The sequence below is a fragment of the Durio zibethinus genome, chromosome 26 (assembly GCF_047325235.1).
Source record: "Durio zibethinus cultivar Kanyao isolate XHJ-2024 chromosome 26, ASM4732523v1, whole genome shotgun sequence".
Lineage (NCBI taxonomy): Eukaryota > Viridiplantae > Streptophyta > Magnoliopsida > Malvales > Malvaceae > Durio > Durio zibethinus.
In genome coordinates, this window is record NC_143187.1 from 7,987,318 (window position 1) to 8,011,073 (window position 23,756).

Here is a 23,756-nt window from a genome sequence, read left to right on the forward strand (position 1 = left end):
CATGTAATTATTCAGTCGCCTTTGATTTTCCACTTTTAAACTAACTACAAGGCCCTGAAAAAGGAGGTGACATGATTTGTAACTGTTTTGACATAACTGTCGAGCTTCCTTTGATGGCTGGCCTTGAGACCCACTCAAGCTGATGAGACTTGGTTTTTGACCCTTGAATCCCTTGATGGCTGGACTTGGTTTTGAGTTCATTATATGCAACTCTGAGTTGATGCAAAATTTTTGCTTCAAGACATTTACTTTCTTTTTCTTTAACAACTAGCACTGCATAGTATTTATTGAACATTTGAATTTTTTAAAACAAAATTTTAAAAGTTTTTGTTTTCTTATTATATATGTCATTTGTATATATCGACTCTTTGTCTATTGCTTGGTTTCTCTTTATCCTTAGAACGTCCAAATGTATAAAGTCAAATTTGCAGCATACTGTAATTGATGAATGTTGACCATTGTTTTGGTATTGTACAATGTACACCTACAAATATTTTTTAAATAAAATGGTGGATAAAAAAATTCTAAAGTTGTATAACTGCATTATATGCATTATATATAGGACTTAGAGGAGCTTATGCTCATGTGTGCATGGCTGCTATAAAAGGCAAGGTAGGACTTCTTTCTCTAGATTTTTATTCTGTTCTTGCCGGTGAAGAGGTTATTTCAATATTTAACATAAGGTTTTCATGCCTTTTTTTTTTTTTTGGGATATCTGCAGTAATTTTTTAAGAATAATTTATAAATTCAATATAAATTTTCTTAAGCCTTAATTCTGAAATGAAAAAAAGCTCTCACATCCTTTTTTTTTTTTAAATGAAAAGTTACTTCCTCAATTCTATAAATAGAGAAAAAAGAATTTTGTCCACTGCTAAAATAAAGCAAGAATTGATTCCTCAAGCTTGCTCTTGCTCAGTGATGTCTGTTCAGTCAAAGTATTTGCAGCCATATAAGAATGGAATAATTACGAGAAAAGCTTTGTTCTTTCAGGAACTAATTAATAATCTATTCTACCATTTTAAGCCTAAAATAGTTGAAAATTCGTGCAAAAAGCAGGAAATAGAATGAAAGCGACAGCTTGCTAACTGTCAGAGTAAGTCAGATCTGTATATATGCATTATTTATTTTATATATAAATATATGTACTGAGACCAATGAGCCACGTGTCAGGGTGTTAGGTGACTAACAGTTGTCACTACCAGCCTGGATTTGATCCATATAAGTGGCAAGAGTCAATTGCTTTGATTCGGATTACAATCCATTTCTCCTATCATCTCTTCCTCTCCTTGGCTTCATCTTTTCCAGCACTCCTTTTTAGGCATGGCTGAAGCTCAACAACTACAACTCCACTTCATGGGTAAGAGCTCACCTCTTTCTAAACATACTTTGAGAGATTATCTAACAAGGATGACAACAATTAATGTTTTTCTTTTTCTTTAACTAAAAGAGTTGTATTGATCAAAACTAGCTTGTATACAGATGGAGATCTTAATCGTAATTATAACACACCTCCACCCAATATTTTCTAGATTACATTGCAGCTTCTGCAACAGGGATTTACCATTTCTGGAATAGGGAATAGTGCACATTTGTGTTAAAAGTAGAATAAATAGTTTACTAGCTATCCTTTTATGCATGCCAGAAGCTGAAGAAGCAAACTCAAGTACCGAATCTGTCAGCCAAAGAACAGTACTGTTTCGACCAGCTCAGAACTATATGATCAGGTGGCTCCGAATAGCACTCTACATAATCTTTGGCATCTGTGGCCAAACAGCAGCTACACTGCTTACAAGACTTTACTATGAGAAAGGTGGAACTAGCAAATGGGTGGGAACACTTGTTCAAGTTGTAGGCTTCCCTATTCTCCTTCCTTACTACTACATTGCTCGGCGCAAAGATATCACGCCCAACAGTACTACTACTGCTGTCAAAACAAAACCACCATCACTTTTATTACTGGTTTGCGTCTATGTATTCCTTGGACTACTTGTGGCAGGAAACGGATATCTGTATTCTGTTGGCTTCGAGTACCTCCCTCTATCTACAGTGGCCTTGATTTCAGCATCCCAGCTCGCCTTCAACGCTTTCTTCTCATATTTTCTCAATTCGCAGAAGTTCACTCCTTTCATCATCAATTCTCTAATTCTTGTCACCATTTCCTCCGTTCTCCTGTTAGTCAACAATAGCTCTGAAAGGCCTTCTGGAGTCTCTAAAGGAAAGTATGTACTCGGGTTCATATGCACCATCTTGGGAACTGCAACGTATGGCTTGACGCTTGCTTCCCAACAGCTGGCCTTTCGGAAGGTTCTAAAGAAGCAGTCATTTAAAGTTGTGATGGATCTTATAATCTACCAATCACTTATTGCATCCATTGCTACATCGATAGGATTCTTCGCATCCGGAGATTGGAAACTTTTGAAGGGAGAAATGGATGGCTTTGCACCGGGGAAAGTTTCCTACGTCATGACTCTGCTTTGGACTGCTATTGCTTGGGAGGTTTCCATTTTTGGTGGTGTAGCATTGGTGTTTGAGTTGTCTGCTCTCTTTGCCAATGTCATAGGTGCATTGGGATTGCCAATTACTCCAATAGCAGCCATGATCGTCTTCCATGATAAAATGAGTGGTGTAAAGGGAATAGCCATGGTGTTGGCTATTTGGGGTTTCGTTTCCTATGCCTATCAGCAGTACCTTGACGATCGTGAGTTGATTGCCGAAACTAAAACAGCGAGTGAAGTTTCTCAGGCTTGATTCTCATTCAGGCTAGCTTCTGTATTAAGGAAACTAAGGCCAGTGTCCATCGTCGACTATATATAATTATGTTCCTTTTGCTATGTGTGAAACGGTATGAAGCTAATTTGTGAAGCATATCATCATCTTATCATATTTTTGTTTGCCATCTTGAATTCGTGATTGAGAACTGAGATGCCTTCCTGCCCTGGGTTTCCCTTTCCAAGCAATAAAGGATGCCATAATTATTTTCAAATTATTCTCGATTGGGCATTGGAATAAAGTGATTGTCTTCGTAGGAGAATAGTTGACTAGTTGTCCAACATGGGCGGCTTTATTATGTGTGTAATTTATATATATATATGTGTGTGTGTGTTGTTTTTAATTTCTATATTGTGTAATTATTGTATATGTATATAATTTCTGTTTGATATATCTTTTCTAGTAGCATCAGGAAGTAAAAAAAGTGAAGTAGACATAATCTTAATCAACCAAATCTTTTTGAAAACTTAGTGGAGATTTTCTGTGCATCATTGAATCAATAACTAATTTAATCAGTACAACAAAACAAAGACAGCATTTTATAATAAATTAAAATAATGTAATTTGTTAATATAAAGAGAGAGAGAGAGAGAGAGGGAGAGAGAAAAGTAGGGCAATGATATGTTGGAAAAAAAGCACAACATTCAATCTCACCAACTAAAAAGGTCAATTGGATATGGTATAACTTCATTAAAATTGTTTGAAACTAGACTGGGTGTTAAAAATTTATATGCTTAGCAAGTAGTATTAATTGAATATAACCCACAAATAATCTCAATCCTCTTGAAGTAGTCTCGAAGAAAAAATGACTTGAAGCAATTATTTTATGTTGATATATTATTTTTTTATTTAATTTTATCACATAATTATATTAATGAAAAAGTTTTATTACACGAGTGAGATCAAATAAAAAGGTAATTTTTCCCTATGAGAGAAGAGGGCCCGGGGGGGGGGGGGGGGGGGGCGGGGTAACACGAAAACAATGAGGAAGAAAAAGTGAAGGGCAAAGTCCACTATCCAAATTAGAACACTGTGTTATGTTCCTAAGTTAACATAACCAGACAATAAATAAGTAGAATACAACCTCGAGGCACAGGGCAGTAGCCAGTCAAGGTCTCTTCAGACCCATCAATCATACATATAATTATTCAATCGCAAGAATGCATTCGATTGGCCACTTTCGAACTAACTACAAGACCCTGAAAAACCAGGAGGTGACTGAGAAGATTAGTAATTGTTTTGCCATAACTGTTGGGTCTGCTTTGATGGCTGGCCCTGAGACCCACTTAGGGATCCATCCCTAGGGTTTTGCTGCTGATGGTCCAGCGATACTCCCGTTTGTGAATGGTAGAAATTCGGGTATCCAAGAGCCCCAAAATGCTGCGATGGTTGTTGCCCTTGTCGAAATCCGCCAGCCTGCTGGTTCTGCCCCTGGAAGCTGTAATATGTGATTGCAGGAACAGCAGACATTGTTCTTGAGCCAGGGCCGTGAATCCACATGGCTGAATTCTCATTCTAACCGCATAAACAAAGAAAAGAAAGGCCCCACTTCAGATTCAAAGCAGCAGAAGAGAATAAGAAATAAGTGAAATCTTCGATTCTTGGGAGTAAAGGGAGAAAAATGACAGCCTTCTTGTCATTACTTCAGTACCATTCAATAAGAATGAATGAAAATTATTCACTCACTATCATTTCATAGTAATCAATGGAAACTATTCAATTCAAATGAGATCTCTCAATGCTCGGTACAGCAGTTACCTGTTGAAGTGACATCAAACGATTGCTGTCCTTGTACTGAGAACTCAGGACATCATCATAGCCAATATTTGTGCTTGCAGGTGCAGTAGGTGGATTCAGAGGAAGTCCCCCAGGGATGCTGGTAGAACTCCCAAACCCATAGCCAGAAGGGATTGCAGAAGATTGAGGCAAGCTGCTAACAGAAACACTATTTTTGTATTGGGGGAGCACAGCTGCCAGGGACTGAGGGTAATTACTACTACCAGCAAATGCTTGCTGGAAAGCTGGTGGCATATATGTGTAACTCTGAGGTAAGAAAGGATAACTAATCATGTTGGCAAAGGTTCCCATTGGAAGCGTAGGTTGGGGAAAAGGGTGCATTGCTAAATGCTGCGGAAGAGCGGGTCCTGTCGCAACAATGGCACCAGGCAGGGTCTGTGGAGTAGGCTGCGGTGCAGAAATACTAGCTGCTCTAAGAGCCTGCACATGTACAAGTTAATCAGGAAAGGAACAATTAAATCTCATCAATTACAGAATTTTTTTAGTTAGGTTTCCAAAAAGGCCTTTTCTTTTCCCTTTTCACCACCCCTACTCCCAACTTTCTTCTTGTTTTTGCTTGGTTTGGGTATTTTTGCTCCTTTTTTCTGACACAAACACAGGCACACAAAAAAAAACACGTGACAATAGTAAATGAATTATCTGGTAGAACCAGATGCATATTTGAGGAAACATAAGAGATGAAATAGTCAAAGCTCACTGTTCAATATTAAGAAACTGGAGTTTGAGGACGTTTCATGTCACCATAGAACATGTGTTTTTATAACCAAAAATCTATCTAATCAAATATACATGCATGACAGTGCATACTTAATGACACTACTACCAGGTAAAGTTTCAGTCAAAATGACAGTAAATATTAGCTCCAATATTAGACAATATGATGTTTCATCTTACTTCATTAAAATCTTGAAATAACACTACCATAAGTTATTCTACCCAAGCTATTTCCAACACCTAGAAGCAGACTAAGTCATTTGGAACGAGTAAACCCCCCAATATTGATTTGCTCTCAAGGGAGTTGGAGAGATCGACTCATATGCCAATTCACCAAAACATCAAATAAAATAACAAAAGTAACTTTGAATTGCAAGTATAGAGGACATTTGGTTTATAGTTATATCTACATCCTCTCTTAGCTGTCTCTTATTCTCTTTCTTTAAACAAACCAAAATCAAATGTTCACAGTAACTTCTCCCAACTTTTCTCTCTTTATTTCTCCCTATTTAAATCATCATTATACACTCATGCACATAAGTGTGTGAAGTTTTTTAGAGGAAAAAGGTGAAGGAATAGTAGTTTTTTTCCCTTCTTGGCCACTAAACCATTAAAAAATGGTCACCATTGCAAAAAGTGTAAAAAACATCAAGAAAACAACAAGATAGAGCAAAAAGCACCTCTGGCATAGAAATGGTTGTCCCACTAATGGAAGAGGTTGCAATGCTGTATTTTGTTGGCATGGACTGAGTCACAGGAAAAGGTGAATATGAAAGATCTGGCTTCCTTGCAGTCTGAACAGTTGATGTCAGCAAAGTGCCTGGTAATGAATTTGTATATGCTTGCTGTAAGGAAAACCATTATGGTGAGAAGTGACATTCAAGAAAACTAACAACGTATTTCAAAGAACAAGGTAGGTCAATCAATAATTTCACACAGTACAACAGGATTTTTCTTGAAAATAAAAAAAAGATCAACAAGATGCAGCTACCAACCAGAAATTTCTATATAAAAGAAAATTTCAAACCCAACTTTAAAACATATGGTTGAATCATTTGCTTGGGATAATAATTTTCATGCATTCAAAACAAAATTGTACAATTAATTCACATTACCATTACATTTGAGAAAGATGTGAGATTTTGCATTTGAGAGCTTGTCTGCATATGAGTGAAAACAGGATTTAACTGTTGAGAGTTTTCATAGTTATAACCAGATGCAGATGAAGGAAACATATATTGGCTCCCTTCGGCAGCTTCAGAAGCATCCTGTTTCAAAACCTCTGATTGAGAATCTTCAGAAGCCTCATAATTCCCAGTGTGAACATTACTTATATTCATTATATTTCCCTCCATGTTATTTCTGAGATGTTCATCACCATAATAATCCAGATTTCTGGGAGAAAAAATTTTTACAACATTTGAAAGGAACAAATGCCTGTTCTCCGAGTGCCCTATAGATGAGTCATCTGCTGCTTCAGGAACCTCGTCCAAATTATTCTTAGAGAGCCTCGATGCAAATGGCCCCGAAAAGGCAGAACCAATGCCAGGTCCAAAATTTCCAAAACTCAAATGTGAACAGTCCAAGGTGTGGACTTGTAGGTGATTTGGAATTATTACAGAAGGATTATCCTCTTCAGGTAGGGGCTCCTGATTATCATTATGTAAATTAAGTTGCTGCAAATTCACAGCAACTGATGAAGAACCATCTTCAGCTGAAGAAAGAAACAAGACAGAAAAAGCGTTAGGTACAAAGCTTCCTAACAGATAGCAATGAGCAAAGCCTACATTAAATGATCAAAAATTAACTCCATATCAAGGTACGAACTATATTGTAGAAAAGGGAAAACAACTAAACCTATGTTGTTTAGTTGAATCACAGTGCATCCATAATTTTGGTGGAAAAAAAAAAAACACAAAAAATTGGGAGCCAAGGAAGGTACAGGTATTTCATAAACCCCTCCTAACCACCCCCTTTCTTTGTTCCAATTGTTTTCCTACCACCCACTTCTATATTGTGTTCAGGCTCACAAATCAACTCGGTAGAAAGAGGAAATATAAAATTATTCAAAAGCTAGGAAAATATGATATTTTCATTGGTTGGGGGGGAGGAAACATAGATGATTCAACAACCCTAAAACATAAACATCCACATTTCACAGCAATCAGAAATGGGTTGTCAAAGAAAATTGCAATCAGTATATACCTTCATCATTAATGTATCCTTCATCACAAGTGATACATTTATTTAAAGTACTAAACTAAACTTCATCATGAATTGCACAAGATTGAGTGATTTAAAGCACTACACTAACCTTCATCATGCTCAAAAGCTTGCCTTTGAGGCTGATAGGAATTCATATCTTTATATAAGTTATTATCGTAAAGAGATGAACCTCCAGAATCATCCTCTTGTAGGTTACCATTGATAGTTTCAACAGGACCATCATCCACTGCCTGAGCTTCCTCTAACTCGGATTTTATGTGTTGACAACTTCTATCCAAAGGCAAGTTAGATACATTCCCATAAAATCCAGATTCCATAACTGCCTCAAAGACAGATGTCACACTAGCAGCAGATGGATTCTCAATGAGGGGCCATTCACCACTTGGAGAAACATGCTGGTTTGTGGTGACATCAGGCTCATAAGTAACATCTGAGACCTTGGAAGTATGATCCTGTAAATTGTGATGTAATACTGACAAAGGAGGTACCACGAGATGCCGATTATTACTGCTTTGATGAGGTCGGTTTGGCATGGCAGAAGCCTTGTTTTGTGGCCTGCCCATCTTCACAATATCAGCCATTGATACTTGACCTGGAACCCCCAACCAAGCAGACTGGTATCCAGAAGGCTGTGATGTTGAAGAAATCCCATCACCTAAACCTACAGCAGACATTTTATGTTCTGTCACCACAACTTCACTGCAAAACCAGCAAAACTCACATAAGAAGAAAGTAGGCAACACATAGAAACCATATCACAATTACAATGTTTATGAAACAAAAATGTAGAAATACCACCCCAAGATAGAGACGATGAAAATAAAATTCAGCCAACTAAAAAGATCTAAAACTTATTTCACATGAAAAACAATAACATGTTTATTGAAAACAAGCTGTACACTCGTTTGGATGCCTCATGTACAAACTCTAGTTACCAAACCATTAGGGTGCCATCTGTCCTTGCCAAACTAGCCATCTTTCATTAAGAATGATTTCGTATCAATAGATATCATTATTCTAAAAGAATCTGATGACATGCAGGCAAAAGAAAAAAATGCAGTAACATGACCCACCTCAGGTCATTCGAACTTAAAACTTATAGCTGCTTTTAAGCTCCCTAACTGGACTAGACAGAGATGAACAATCACTTTTGAGACTCTAAAAAGGTATTACCTGTGGGATGGAGGTCGCTGATTCACGTTATGTCCTACCATACCAGATGCAGAAGATGAAGAGGCTGCATAAGCATGAATTCCATTTTCTCTCTTCTGTGCAGGTTTACCATGAGAAGGACCAGTCTCTAACCAGGAAAAGAGTACTCAAAGGGTAAGAAATCATCTCATAGAGTTCCAAAACATTTTTGAACTGAGTAAAAGCTGACTCTTGTCCAAAGTTGCATTAGAGCATGTTCATAGTCATACCATTAGAGCTGTAAGGGGATGAGCCACCACTCCCAATATATCGGTCTGAACCACTCCTACCACCACGACTCTCAAGGTTATTGGCACCACGAGACCTCGATTCGACTGTATCCTTGCTCTAGAACAAAAGGGGAAAATCAAGTCAAAAGAGATAAAAAGAACCAACATAACCATCACAAATGATTAGAAAATATTTAATAAATTATCAAAGAGAAAGTTCATATTCAGTAAAAAGTGAGTCAGATTAAACACTCATTTATAATGTTGAAAGCAACCAACAACCTGTCATGACACTTGGACCTATATGACCACAAGTATGCCCTCTATTACTTAAATGATGTAACAATAGAGGAAATAGAGATTGTATGGTTATCAATGCAAACTCCACATTCACAAAAAAGCAACTATTTGGCATAATTTCCACCGGCACACACCTCCTTTTTCTTGTCTCGTTTACTCTTCACCTCGTGAAAAGGATCTACACATTTCACAAACATATTATTAGCAAAATAGAGTACCATTAGAAAAGCCGACACTTAAGCTTCCCTATTGTTATCAAAACAAAGCAACATATGTTTTCCCAATCAATTGAGAGTTACAAAGTCAAGGTTTTATCGAGACTAGAGGCATTATCTTCACGGAATACACAAGTCTTTCGGCTTCAAATTGAGTCTCATCGTAGAAAACATAACAATCAAGTGCATCGAACAAACAGAAAATTATACAGCTTATCATAGGAAATGTTTAAATTTTGTAACAATGATATTGCTGGAAACACACACTGTAACTATAGCACTTGCGGTAAAGAAATATTAGTGGAACTTGTTAAACTAATAGAGAGAGAGTATATTTAAAAAAAAAAAAAAAAGCAAACCCAGAAACCTAGCAGTTAAGCAGAACGCCAAAACCCAGAAACCTAACATTTATACCCTTTTGCATGATAAAAATAAAAACCTTTTTTCATAACTAAAAAACCCAGGAAATAAGCCCATTAAACTGATAAAAGAAAAGGGCACTAACAATAAAAGGAAAAAGGAAAGGCGGGCGGGAACCTTGAGAGAGGAGGCGATTGACGGCCTCGTTAGGGTCCATGTTACACTCTTTAAGCATAGCATAGATCTCGGGTTCAGGGCAGTTCACAATCTCCTTCAAGCTCTGGACCATCTTCCGAGACCCAGCCGGAATACTTGAAATTCCACTATTACCCTTCACTATCCCATTATTTCCACCTCCACCGCCTCCTTTCCCGCTCATCCTCTGTCCGGGTACCTCTCTATCCAAACAGTCTCGCTTCGTTCTCTCTCAGATCTGAGAAGGAACGATGTCGTTTAGTTTCTTAAGTTTTTGTCTTTCGCTTCTCTCGGCGAAAATAAAAGGCAGAAAGCAGCAGCGGCAGACAGGAAAAGAAAAAATTGTATCTCTTCGAAACAACGCTTTATAAAAGAAAGAGCCTTCTTCCTTTTTGTCACCGAAAACCCTCAACGTTTAGCAACGTCTTTTCCTTTTAAACTTACTACTCTGCATTCGCATGTAATGTAATTTATTCACTTTTTGCATGGGAAATTTTAATTGTTTCTTAATTATATTGTCATAATAAATATTATCCTTATATATCTTACAAAATAGAAGAAGGATTATCGTATTGATTTCAATAGATATTCAAAATAGTTAGTAATTTTAAATTTTAATTAATTTATTCAATTACTCTTAAAAATTAATATGAAATAGATGTGATATTCTTATTTTTATTATTACAAATTTTTTTTATCCCTCAAAAAAATAAATACATACATCTATTATTAAAGTTTGTTATACATGTGACATATCAAACTCTTTTTTTTTTTAAGAATAAATTTCATCCAAATCAATAAGTTTTAAATATAATTCAATTTAAATCCATTCGTTTATAAAATGAATAATTCACTCAAAACTTTTCAATTAATAAGATAAATAAATCTTTTCGCCAGTTATCTTTTAATTATTTATTTAATAGTCCATTTAAAATATATTTTTATCATTGAAAAATCAATATCTTTTAATGTTTATATAAAGTAATAATTTTTAATAATAAATTTTTCTTAAAACATGTTAATAATATATAAAAAAAAAATTAGATGCAATATATATTAACAATTATAAATATGCTCACATGTAAATATGTATAATAAAATGAATATATTGAACATGTAACAATTTTTTGACATAGAACAAATTTATTAAAAATGAACATGTGGCATATAATAAGAAAAATGTTTGATTGAAAAAAAATGAAAAGGTTTGATTAAAATTGTTATATGTTTAATATATTCGTTTTGTTTTACATATATTTATATATTAGCATATATATAATCATAAGTTTTACTTTTATATGTTGCATTGTAAAAAACTTTTTATATTATTGATATATTTTATGTATTTTGAGAAAAAATAAAAATAATTTATTATTATAAAATATTAGATTTGTGAATATTTGAGGATATTGATTTTTTTGGGTAAAATGATTCTTTTTTAAATTATTAACGGAATAATTAAAAGATAATTAATAGAAGGATTTTATTATCCTATCAATGGAAAAGTTTGAAATTGGGTGTCAAATTTTTAAATTAATGAACTTAAGTTAAATTATACTTAAAACTTAATGACTTCTATGAAATTTTACTATTTTTTTAAATGTACTCATTTGTTATTTTTTAATTTATTTTTTAGGATATCTTAAAATCATATTTTTTAAAATATCTAAAATTCTTACTTTTTATATTTTAAAGTTATTTATATATATATTTTACTTTTTTTCACATTAAAAATCATTAAACTTTAATTTTATAAAAAACCTAAATTTTAATATTAAAATTTTATTCTTAAACGCTATAAAAGTTAATAACATCCACATAATTTGGAACAAAGAAAGAAATAATCACACATTATTCTAAGAGAAATGCAAAACAATTGTCTGCATTTTGTCCAAACAATCAGATTTGTAGTCTTATCAAGTAATAAAAGTTTATGGCTTTGTTTTACAATTTATTTTTTTTTTGTTTTATTGCTACACAACATCAATGTTGAATCAAGAAAATTATACTATTCCTTCTATAGAAACTCAATGTGTATGATTCTTTGGGTTCATTTGTTTAGTGATAGTATGTAGCTTTATAAAAGCTATGAAAACTATGAGAATTTATGATATGTTCGTAGCAATGGTAATTTTATTCAAACATTATTTTGATTCCTTTCTTTCCAAGAAAAGAAAAAATATTCAAAATATAATTTAATTGATTAAAAAAATGTCATAAAATAAATTTAAAAATTAAGTTTCAACATATAAATTTCTTGAAAAAATAACAAACCAATCACCAAACACTTTGTGGCGGAAACGCGCTATCAAAGCGAGTTCAGTGGTAAGAAAATGATTAAAAGATTAGTGGTTATCCAATACATGAATTTATTAAATATTTAAGTTAATGGCCCACTGGGCGTGTCATCCCGTTGAATGACAATAGCCAACGTTTAACTCGAGAGTCCCGGTTGCTGAAGTGGATAACCTAGCAAACCTCTATATCTATATTTATACTTACAAATTTGATGGGCTGGCCCAGTCTTATCACTGTTAGGATTCTGTCCCACTCCGTACCCCAATTTTGCACTGCCATTCTCGTCGCTTCCCACGATTAATTAAAGTGGTGGATAAATATGAAAATCTAACTAAAATTGATGGGATTGGCACACGTGTAATGTCAACACGGAGTCTGAGATTTGACTTCAATGGAAAATGGATTTTTTTTTTTCAGTTTTTCACCCGTTAAGTTCACGCGTCCGTACACGCATTCGGGTAACCGCCTATAAATTGTAACGGTAACCCCATCTCTTCACCGACTAACCAAAAAGAATAGAAGATGAGAATCTTACTCTGCAACTGCAACTCTCCACTCTCTTCAAAGTCGCCTCAGAAATCTCCACCGTTTTTCCCAAACGCCGCCTTTTGGGCCAAGAAAACCCTATTTGCTTCTCTAACCGGAGGTCCGGAGCTCTCTCAACTGTTTTAGTCTCTTCTCCGTTTCCTTCCCTTTCTCGAGATTCGCCGTCTTTTCAACCGCCACGACCACTTCAATTTTCAACTCCGATACCCGATCGTTGCACCGAAGAAGAAGATAAGGTTGAGCTCAAACCTGAATTCGTCACCGATGAAGAAATCGTACAGAAGCTTGGCAGATCCTTAGTGATAGCTTTCTTGATACCGGTCGACATCGCTGGTCTCCTCAATCCTGGCAGGAAATTTTTTGGTTTTTTTTGGGATAATTTGTGGGTGTGTGTGTGTGGTTTTTTTTTTTTTTTTTTTAAATAAGCTTTAGTTTTTGCAGCAAAAGAGGGAGGATATTTTGGGTACTTCGATTCAAACGAGGCCTAAGGCTCACGATTTAATCAAAAGAATGCTAGCGAGTTTAGGCGATCCTTACACGCGATTCCTCTCACCAGCCGAGGTAATTCTTTACTGAGTCACAGCTTTTATCCTTATAGTAATAATTTTTACTATGCGCTCAAAGTGCATCAAATATAAAGATCTTGTGATGTTTATTTTGCTTACGGGTTCTTTAGTGTTTTTCTGTTATTCGTCAATTGGCGTTTTTGTGTCACTTTTTGTCTCTATTGAAAGTTTTCGAAGATGGGGAGGTATGACATGACTGGTATTGGAATAAACATTAGGGAAGTTTCTGATGACATTGGAGGTGTAAAACTGAAGGTTCAAGGACTTATATTGGATGGCCCTCCTCATACTGCAGGAGTAATAAAGGTAGAGTAGATCTGTAGTATGCCGATACTTGTATTGGTCAATGTCTCTTTTGGGTGCTAAGAGTTCTTTTTTTTTTTTTAATTACCTCTAACTCTGTCCAGTCATTTATCTTCAGAAACAAAAAATTAATTCTGATTTGTTGCTTAGCTAGATCTGGGGCTATTTTCCCACTTTTCTCATATCAGAGGAATGTTTTCTGTACATATATCTGCATGGCCAAGGCATAGTTATACATTGCTTGATTGTTTTCCTGAATCAAAATGGGAGGAATGGTATTCACTGAAACAGTAAGTAGAGAAATAACAAATCCGACATAAAGAGGGTGAGAGAGGTTGCAGAAGGACAATAATACTATGGACAATAAGAAAGTGGATACCTCCCTGTTTCATTTATTAAATAGGATGAATAATGCTCTTGGATGCAGCCCAAATTGGAAGATTCTACATTCAATGGCTGGTTTGATGTCTTTTTGTACATATGTGTGGTTGATGTTTGATATGCTTCCTTGTAGCATTAGTAATTTCTTTTATCGGGGGGATGAAGTTTTAGCTGTTAATGGAGAGGATGTGAAAGGGAAATCTGCCTTTGACATATCATCTTTGTTACAAGGTCCTAATGAAACCTTTGTGACCATTAAGATTGTGCTCTACACTAGCCCTATGAATATTGGATTTCATTGTTAACATTTTCGCTTGTTCATTTTTTCGCCCAATGAACCAAAGGCAACTTGTCGCTTTAATGCGAGTCTTTTATCGGTTGGAACAAGTTAGTGGTGGCCCCACTTCTGTTGGGTATGAGGCTAGAAAAGATTTGGTCATTGGTAAATTTTATTTACTTTAGTGGATGTCAACCATTAATCGATGATTGTTGTCTCTGATAAAACATGTTTGTGGTGTATAACTTAAAATTTTATTTATATATATATCTTTTAGTATTTGAAAATTAGTGCAAACTATGATCATGCATCTACTCTCTCTTTCTCCCTCAAACACATAAACACACACACACGCGTGCACACACACACTTATTCTAGAGTACAAGCAAGATCCATAATACTAAGCAAATTGATGGGTTAGGTTTGTTATATTTAGGAAATTGATTGTTTTGAGCACAGCCGAAGGAATACAAACAAACCTTTTTGACAAATTGACAATCAATGGGTGCTTCTTCTGTTTTTTACAAATTTGTTGAGGCATAAGCTACCAAAGCATGTCAAAATAGATTTCTTTCTCTATTCACATTTATCCTGTATTTGATAATTTAAAAGTTTTATTCCTCCTATAAATGATGTCTTTTTGGCTTGGCTTGAAACTATGAACTAATGCTAATGCAGCTAACTACAAGCACAGTTGGTTTCTCTTTCTCTTACTTACGTGCTCTATTAGATTAATGCAAACAATCTTTACTGCAGCAATGAAGCAACTTCAAGATATGGGTGCTTCATATTTCATTCTGGATCTTAGAGACAATCTCGGAGGACTCATACAGGTTTATTTGCTTTTGCCTTCCCGGTTAGTTTTTACCTTCTTCTGACGTTTAGATTTGATGACAATCATCTCTCTGCTTTTGCTCTTCTCAGGCTGGAATTGAAGTTGCCAAGCTCTTTCTAAATGAAGGGGAGACGGTATGGCCTTTCATCACAGATTTAAACTTTCAAGAATGATGTTTGCTGTTCTCTTTTTCTTTTCTAAATGTACATGCTGTGAGATTTTCTGCTATTTTCTTCTTTATCCCTGTCTTTTTAGCCTTCTGAAAGTGGTTCACTTATAATGCAATTATTCCTCTTTTCTACAAGACAAAAATGGCTTGATGCATATGTTTTGAGTTCCATGAATCATTATGTGGTCTTGGTGTTTTCTCTTGGTGATTCAAATGAGCAGATCATTTACACAGTCAGGAGGGATCCACAGTACCAAAAGAATATTGTTGCTGATACTGCCCCGTTGGTTACAGCATCTGTAATTGCATGCACTTTTGCATCATCATGACATCTGTGCTTTAGTATTTTTTGTGAACATAAAAAGATTATGCTTTTCACAATACTGATTCTGGAGTACTATATTTATTCACTGGTCAGTGCTAATTTTTCTCAAGTAATTGTCTAAGGAACTATAAATTGAAAGGGTGACAGTCGTCTGGGAGTTGAATTCAGGACTTCTCTGACCAAAAAAAGAAAAGAAAAATGAAATTTCCAGGGTCTTCACTAAAACAAATAACATTATAAGTATGAATTCACACATAGTGTTTTCTGTGACATAGACAGGTGCCTATAAAAATTTGTTCAGTCTTTGATTTGTGTTGGGGAGCAAATTATTTGGCTAATAATCAACTTCCATGCAGTTTTGGCGAATAACAAAACTGATAGTGCTAGTGAAATTGTGAGTAGACCAGCTGGCCCAATTTTTATTGCTTTTGTCTTTTGACAATTGGAGTTTTCTAAATTGTCATTCCCACTTCAGGTTGCTTCTGCACTTCATGATAACTGTAGAGCTGTTCTTGTTGAGGAGAGGACTTTTGGCATGGTTCTCTTATTTTCCCCCATTCCATCAAATTGCAATGAAGTTTAGACTTCCGACTGGTTGGTGTCTTTGACTCTTCGTTTATGGGACAATGATGAAAAACTTTACAGTTGGAAATTGAAATCACATTTTTAATTAAATTGAAGGTCCCATTTAAGGTTTTCTTGTTGGGTGGTTCTTAACACCACAAATTTTTTTCTTCACATCCCACTTTTTTTTTATCAAAATTTTCTTTAGGTGAAATTACTTAATTTCCCTTCTCATCTCAATTTTAAAGCTTCCAGATATGCATTTCTGAAAATATATATCTGGAATGTCATATAACTTACCGGAAATGCATATTTGGAAGTTTAAAAAAAAAAAGTTACATTTAGGTTTGAGAAAAAATCAGTTGAGAAAAATATCCTACAGAAAATTTTGAGCTTTCGGATATGCAAATCTGAAAATTTTTAAAAGTTTCCAGATATGTAAATCCAGAACTTTTTAAGAGCTTCTGGATTTGTAAATCAGGAAATTTTTAAAAGCTTCTGGATTTGTAAATCCTTTTTAAAAGCTTCTAAATTTGCAAATCCAGAAGCTTTAAAGAGGAAGGGATGTTAAGAGAAAAGAGAAAGGATAAGGATAATTATGTAATTTCATTTAAAATGATTTTGGAAAAAAATAAACGGTGCGGAGAGTAAAAAGTTGGGTGTGAATAGAATCACCCTTCCTTGTTAAAAGGGTTGAGTTTAAGTCATTTACTGATTTGGCTTTTGAACTAATGCTATAACAGATATTGGCGGTGTAATATATCTTGAAAGTTGCCCTCCGGAAATATCTTCTAGAATCTGATAATGCACCCTTTTTTCCTGTTACGGGGTCTGATTCAATCTGTCTTTGAACTTTGTGATGGATCTGGTGTGGTTGTCATTGTAGGAAAGTATGTGACACCAAATCAATTGGACATAAATGGCAATGGAGTAGAACCTGATTACAGAAACTTCCCAGGTAATTACTTCTTTGACTGCTCAAGTGGAGGGGAATTCCACAAATTAGAGAGCTCTCTCATGAAAGGAATTCAAAAACTATGTTGCTTTGTCCTTTATGTTGTAACTTTAAGATGGTATCTAGTTCTATGCCACTGAAGTTCCTGATTTGATTCCTTTATATAATAAAAGAAATCTACCTTTACTATTCCCGCTGTCACACTTGTAAAAAGTGGATTTTCATAACTCCAAATGCAACCTAAAGGCCACCTTAGATTTCTTAACACTGTGTCAATGAATTGAATTTGGCACTATTTGATCTGATTAACCCTCCATATGCAGCTTGGAGCGACATTGCACAGCATCTGTTGCAATGTAATTCGCTTCAACAAGGCTAAAAACAGATTGCCCTGGGCCTTCTATTTCAGTTTCAACTTTTTTTTTTCCTTCCTGGTTAGATTTTATTGGTATGGTGTATATATTTGGTACAGAAATCTGCAATATAAATCCTGAAATTTTTTGCAGTTGAAGTGGAGGCATGATTTGATTTGCTTGCCCAGTAGTTGCACTTAACGGAGTTGACATGCATATAATGCTGACTTAAGAGCATTTGTGCTTGCACATGTCTTTGGCATATATATCCTGTATGCCAGAGTGGGATTATAGATTTACTGGATTCAGAGTTTTAGCGGATCTGAATCTGATCCCACCTGATATAACACAAGCAGAAAGAAAACATACTGCTAAGATGGATTTACAATTGCAAATGTTGAAATTTGAATTTAAAATTTATTAGATATCATTTTTTTAAAAATGATTGCATGAATCAATTAAATTACGGTCAGTTTGTGGTTTGCCTTCCGAAAAACAAAGACAATCTATTAATATTAAAGCCAAAAAAAGGAAGAAGTTAAACCTACTTGAGGACTAACGAGGTAGTTCTTCCTGGGGTTCAGGCACACGGTAGTGAAGTTGAAGTTAGATCTTAGCCCCTATCAATTCTGTGATAGCAATCAAGGCTGCAAAATCTCAAACATTATTCTTTTCCTAAACAAGGAATCATTATTTTTTTTTCTTTAGACAAATTGAATCAATACTCTTAAGTGGACAATTCAATTGCAATCCCAATTAGGGATAGCCCTTTACTCCGTCAAATCATACAAATCTCTCTCTAACTTCAACTTTTGATTCAGTCCCATAAACAGTAGAAAGAGAGAAAGAAAAATTGCCACCACAACAACGTCATTATTAATTAATCAAATATATCATTTCAGAACACCAGATTTAAATTCCCGTCAGATCACCCTTTTGCCTTTTCCCCCACATTCAGACACTTTTTCCCTCTTTTTGCAACTTCCCTTGCTTGCTAATTCCAACAACCAAATGCCTCCTTTCTTAAGTTTCCTTATATTCTCCTTTCTCTGTTCCCATCTCTCTTCAATCCAAGGAAGCTTTGATTCTTCATGTTTTATTTATATAACAAATGTAAGCATGATGACTAGACTCTTCTTTTGCAATAACTCCATTGGTCTTTCCCCTTTTTTTTTATTATATATATACATACATACATATTAGCTTCTATATTATTGTTCTTATTAAAGAAGATTTTCAAGACCTCCTTTATACAAGCAGATTCAAGTCATGGGTTATAGACTTCCTCAGTTTCTCACAATCTTTCTCTTGCATCTTTTCCTATGTTCAGGTGATTGATATGTCTTAAAGATTTTTGTTTTCCTCCTACATATATTTTCTTGTCATATTTATGCATTTCTATGGGAAACTATATTTTCATTTTTAGGCACAATATTGTTAGCATTTTCTTCTTAACTAATGAAACATAAGTTATTCAACTTCATGTCATTGGTAGGTAATGGAATGGTAGTAAAGAAAATCTTAAGTTGAGAGTATTTGTGTGCATATCAAGATAAGTGAAACTTTTTACGTGTAGAAAAATAATCTAATTCATGTCAATCTTGATAAAATCAAGAGGAATCAATGCTGGAAACAAATGTCATCTGAATGAGTGGATGGTTCTGGAGAATTTCTGTCAAAGCAATAAGTAAATATAGAATTATACAAAGAAAATTATGCTGCATTGGAATGATTAAATTGCAAGCCAAACCCAGGTGCAATCTTGGAATGATTTCCATGGTAATGCTGCTTTCATTTCTGATTGAGTTCTCTGGTTTTTATTCCTACAATTCATTTTCACTTGGATGACTAAATATGAGTTTTCTTTTCTTCCTTTTGTTTTCACTTGTTACCTTTTATGACTATAAAGTTACTTGTTTCAAACTTTACCTCAATTGCACATCAAAATACCCGAAGCTTTTCAATCCAACTGGTATTTTTCAGTTTAGATAGTGACTTATTAGAAAGGGGTCTTGATTTCTTTGGTTTCTCCTTCACAAGATTCTCTTTTGGAGTCTTGGGGGTGTTAGCTAATAGCTCTCCCTCTTTTTATTTTTTCAACAGCTGCTCTTTTTGTCTCCCTAATATTGTTTTGCACTTTTAGCACGAGTTCTAAGTTCTAACATCTGACAAGTGTTTCAACTCTGTCTGAATTTAAATAAAGCAAATTCTTCCTATTTCTTCATGAAAAAGAAAAGAAAAAGAACTTAACTTGCTTTTAATTTCTTCAGGTTCAAGTGTTACAGAGAAACCTCCTCCGGAAGAAACCAATCAAAAGAGAAAACAAAAAAACCAAGACTTGCGGATACTACTTGAACCTTCAATATCCACTACAGCCCCAGATAATATTCCCATTGTCAACCCTACAAAACCAGGCACAACAACTCCAAGCCCAACATCCCCATCAACAGAGCCGATTACCAACCCTACTACCCCGACTACCACTCTGGCAGAACCAATCACAACTCCGACAACCCCAAACACAACTCCTGCAACATCTGGAGGTACCTGGTGTATTGCAAATCAAGATGCTTCACCAACTGCTCTACAAGTAGCTCTAGACTATGCTTGCGGATATGGAGGTGCAGACTGCTCAGCAATTCAAACTGGTGCAAGTTGTTATGACCCCAACACCGTTCGTGACCATGCTTCTTATGCTTTCAATGATTACTACCAGAAGCACCCAGCTCCAGCTAGCTGTGTTTTTGAAGGAACAGCTCAGCTTACTAATATCGACCCAAGTAAGATAGTCATAAAAAAAGCAAAACTAAGTTGTTTTTAAACTGTAGCATAATTCTAATATTTCAATTAAAATTCATTGATCCAGGTAATGGAAACTGTCACTATGTGGCAACCTCGCCAACAAGGTAATATTTACAACCACCTCTTATGTTGTTTTTATTTGCAAGACAAAGAGAACACGAGAGCTTATTTTTCTTTTAACATGTAAATACAGTGTGACTCCGCCAGCCAGTATAACATCACCAGCTACCCTACCCCCACCCACAACCACGACAATGACCCCACCCTTTACCATGACTCCACCTACTTTTACGGGACCAGGTGGGGACGTTTATGGTTCAGCAGAACCAACTGGACTCCCCAGCTCAGCTACCTCTGTGTCATTCAGTTTTTTGCTGATCTTTGCCACAATAGGTCTTGCATGGTCACTTGTCGCTACAAACAAACTCTAGGCAGAAGGAAGCCACTTTCAGTTACTTTTCCATGGTGAGAATGCAATTCCTTTGCTTGCTGGCAGAGGTCACAACCTTACTGCAAGCTTGAGAATCAAGAATGAGATATTTATCTTAGTGGCCATATTCTCACCATTAAGATCTATTGCTATACTTCTTGATCTATGTATACATAAAAGCTGAGTAAGAAGACCCTAAAACAAAATGAAGAAGAGCATAGAATCTCTTAGGTTCTTGTACTCATAGATAAGTTATGATAGCTGCTTTCTTAGAAATACTGTTAGCACAATAAATTATTAGAGACGCCCTCTGCCTTTAGGAATTCTTTTTCTGTAATGGAAACCATCCCAGTCTTAGCTAGTACATTAATAGATTTATTTCCTTTCTAAATGTAATATTACTTTATATTTATTCATCAGCTAGCATTATATTTTTCTCAAATAAATCCATAGAAAACTTTCTCATTATTTCAATGCAATACACGTAATTGAATAGAAGTTCTACAGAGTTAGTCCTCAACCCAGAAGCACACTCACGGTCAGAGATTGAATCTAAGCTAGTTGCTGTCCCTGTGCATTGATGCCTATTTTACTTATGATTGAAATGGTGAAGATGTTCATTAGTTGCATTAGTCAAAAGAGAAGTATCCAAAGACAGAAACCAGCTTTGGCAATGTCAATGGCACACATGCTTAATAGTGAAACAAAAAGGGCCAATAACATTTCAACGACCATATTCATAATTCTTCCACTGCAAACAAAACTTGTATTATTTCAAGACTACGACACTGATAAAACAAAGCCAAGTAAAAAGGAAAATACAGATTCTATATTCTTCTTTAGAATTTGTATTTTCTCAGCTCAAAATGTAATCATCATCATATTAACACAATAACAAAGATGTGCAAATTAGCATTATTCTTACAGTACTGTCTCCCTCTACGCGTGTTCAATAACTTGAACAGAAATCTTGATTCTACATTACATTCAGATCAAAAGCAGGCAGGAGACAGCAGTGATACACATAATGGCTATGGAGGCAACAATTGAACCTTGGTCAAATGCCTTCTGCAAGCTGCCCGTTCCTTTGAAATGCTGGAAAGCCAAATACGCTGCGATCACTAAGGCAATGATAGCACCTTGTTGTGTTCCCCTGCCAATGAAAAACAAAAATAGAGTACAAAAAAAAAAAAAAATCAACAAACACAAATACCAAAAAGAAGAATCATAATATCAGTTTCCATAAGGGAATACATTCACTAACCTTAATTTCATTACTTGGTTAGGGGCCACAATCACCATGAGTAGTGCTACAAATGGCAACTCAAGTTCACCTAGAAACACACAAGAATTACGTTCTCTTCCAATTAATTAGCAAACAAAACAAACTCATAATTTCATGATTAAAAGACTTCAAGGCTGAATTATTCTGCAAAATCTAACAATGTAATTTACCGGGAATGTGGAAGAAGAGACGGACAAGCAGTGCCAAGAATGCTGCCCAAATACCATATTCAACCCTGTAAATTTCAACACCATCAATCAAGAAGAGTGCAAGGAAAAAATGTAGAACACGTGAAATTACTCAGAAGAATTACAAAGAGAAAGGACAATTTTGCTTACCTCATCCAAGAGACGATGCTTGATGGAGCTTGAATTGCGAACAACGGAACAAGAAATTGTTTTTGAATTGCTGTTCCTTTTGCAAGCAACGAAACCCTGTTTTCAAATCAATTCAAAAAATGATTTTTTTTCTTTTTTCTTTTTTTAATTTTCAAAGTGAAAAGAAAAGGCAATGAGAAGTTTTTACGCAGAGGCAATGGTGGAGATCCACTGGAGATTAGGAGGTGCTAGAGGTGCAGCGTAGCAAACCGCACTCCATCCTCTACTCTTCTTTACTATTTCCTTTTGCTTGATCGAAAATCTACAATAGCCAGCCAAACCCAAATTCAGAAAAAAAAATTTCCTTCATTTTCCGAATTTGATTGAATCGAGATTAAACTAACCTGAGAGGACTGTAACTGATGGAGCTGGAGGAGAGGTGAGCGAGCGTGGAGAGCTTCGTCGTAGCTTGAAAAGGCGCATTTCGAAGTGGGAAAAGTGGTGCGTTTTTGCCCGCATTTCTAAAGTATAGACACTGTGCTGCTGGTGCTGGTGCTGGAGAGATCGAAACTGTCATCATCTTTATTCCGAGTGATCGCATATACGGCGAAGAATAAAACACCTTTTATAAATCATTCGCCGGAAACTGTTACCCGTCATTGTCAGGATTTGATTTTTATAACGACAGTTTTAGTCCACGTGGAGGACTGGTACTTGTTTTTTGAATGTCAACCGTCGTATCACTTGAACTTGGTTTAACCGAATAACGTGCCGCCACGTCAACGGTTCACGGTTCCATGTTGGATCCGGATGGGACGTTCCTCCTTATCCGCAAAATCTTTGACCCCATCAAATCCCATTCTTTCGTCACTTTTCTTTCATAAACTCCAAAGCACCGTCATTTCAATTATCGATGACAGTCGATCGGGTTTTTTAATTCAACTTTGATATGATTTTTTAACATTTACACTTTGATTTGGATATGATTTAATATTAAAATTATTTTTTATTAGATTTAATTCGTTTATTTATAAATCATAATTAATACAATTCGCAATTACTTTAGTAATTTTAATTTAATATAATATTTTATAATATTATTTATAATATAAATTATATTTTAATTATATAAATATAATATTTTATTAAATTAAAATATTTAATAATAATTTTATTAATATAATATATATATATAATTTAATAAAAAATATTTTTTTTATATATTAAGTCAAGATGATATAATCTAAAACTTAGTTCTGACTCAATTCCTATTTTAGAAAAACCCAACCCATTTTCTATCAACTTTCGATTAAAAAAAAATTTAACTCTTTGAGATGGATCAAAACTTTTTAG

The 23,756-nt window shown here is 35.1% G+C and overlaps 5 protein-coding genes across 19 annotated transcripts; 3 read left to right on the forward strand and 2 right to left on the reverse strand.

Moving 5' to 3' along the window:
• Positions 1–1,254: 1,254 nt before the first annotated feature.
• On the forward strand, positions 1,255–3,160 carry LOC111318675 (putative purine permease 10). The gene is made up of 2 exons (XM_022921550.2): positions 1,255–1,357; positions 1,643–3,160. The coding sequence occupies exons 1-2, from the start codon at positions 1,321–1,323 to the stop codon at positions 2,746–2,748; spliced, it is 1,143 nt and encodes a 380-aa protein (XP_022777285.1). The 5' UTR covers positions 1,255–1,320; the 3' UTR covers positions 2,749–3,160.
• Positions 3,161–3,752: 592 nt separating this feature from the next.
• Positions 3,753–10,407, reverse strand: LOC111274899 (uncharacterized). Of its 3 annotated transcripts, none has more exons than XM_022859898.2 (9): positions 9,980–10,407; positions 9,362–9,405; positions 8,928–9,045; positions 8,680–8,806; positions 7,595–8,205; positions 6,402–6,994; positions 5,961–6,125; positions 4,528–4,986; positions 3,753–4,284 (listed from the first exon to the last, which is right to left on the reverse strand). In XM_022859898.2, exons 1-9 carry the CDS (start codon positions 10,179–10,181, stop codon positions 3,997–3,999), a joined length of 2,607 nt encoding a protein of 868 aa, XP_022715633.1. In that variant the 5' UTR covers positions 10,182–10,407; the 3' UTR covers positions 3,753–3,996. The 3 variants fall into 3 exon arrangements, with proteins under 3 accessions (XP_022715633.1, XP_022715632.1, XP_022715634.1); XM_022859897.2 differs by having other exon boundaries at positions 6,396–6,994; XM_022859899.2 differs by lacking the exon at positions 9,362–9,405 and having other exon boundaries at positions 6,396–6,994.
• Positions 10,408–12,814: 2,407 nt separating this feature from the next.
• Positions 12,815–18,011, forward strand: LOC111274900 (carboxyl-terminal-processing peptidase 1, chloroplastic-like). Of its 13 annotated transcripts, none has more exons than XR_016334058.1 (8): positions 12,815–13,402; positions 13,626–13,713; positions 15,125–15,201; positions 15,293–15,337; positions 16,054–16,091; positions 16,173–16,291; positions 17,005–17,219; positions 17,723–18,011. XR_016334058.1 is itself a non-coding variant. In XM_089755240.1 (8 exons), exons 3-8 carry the CDS (start codon positions 15,127–15,129, stop codon positions 17,737–17,739), a joined length of 366 nt encoding a protein of 121 aa, XP_089611366.1. In that variant the 5' UTR covers positions 12,815–13,402; positions 13,626–13,713; positions 15,125–15,126; the 3' UTR covers positions 17,740–18,011. The 13 variants fall into 13 exon arrangements, 11 of the variants coding, with proteins under 11 accessions (XP_089611366.1, XP_089611361.1, XP_089611367.1 ...); XR_016334059.1 differs by having other exon boundaries at positions 16,173–16,290; positions 17,089–17,219; XM_089755240.1 differs by having other exon boundaries at positions 17,148–17,219.
• An 812-nt stretch (positions 18,012–18,823) lies between these two features.
• Positions 18,824–21,266, forward strand: LOC149511302 (uncharacterized). Its single transcript, XM_089755234.1, has 4 exons — positions 18,824–18,899; positions 19,840–20,349; positions 20,436–20,475; positions 20,565–21,266. Exons 1-4 carry the CDS (start codon positions 18,839–18,841, stop codon positions 20,800–20,802), a joined length of 849 nt encoding a protein of 282 aa, XP_089611360.1. The 5' UTR covers positions 18,824–18,838; the 3' UTR covers positions 20,803–21,266.
• Positions 21,267–21,493: 227 nt separating this feature from the next.
• On the reverse strand, positions 21,494–23,312 carry LOC111274902 (cold-regulated 413 inner membrane protein 1, chloroplastic-like). The gene is made up of 6 exons (XM_022859907.2): positions 22,808–23,312; positions 22,612–22,725; positions 22,425–22,520; positions 22,257–22,321; positions 22,066–22,135; positions 21,494–21,954 (listed from the first exon to the last, which is right to left on the reverse strand). Exons 1-6 carry the CDS (start codon positions 23,002–23,004, stop codon positions 21,789–21,791), a joined length of 708 nt encoding a protein of 235 aa, XP_022715642.2. The 5' UTR covers positions 23,005–23,312; the 3' UTR covers positions 21,494–21,788.
• Between the last annotated feature and the right edge of the window lie 444 nt (positions 23,313–23,756).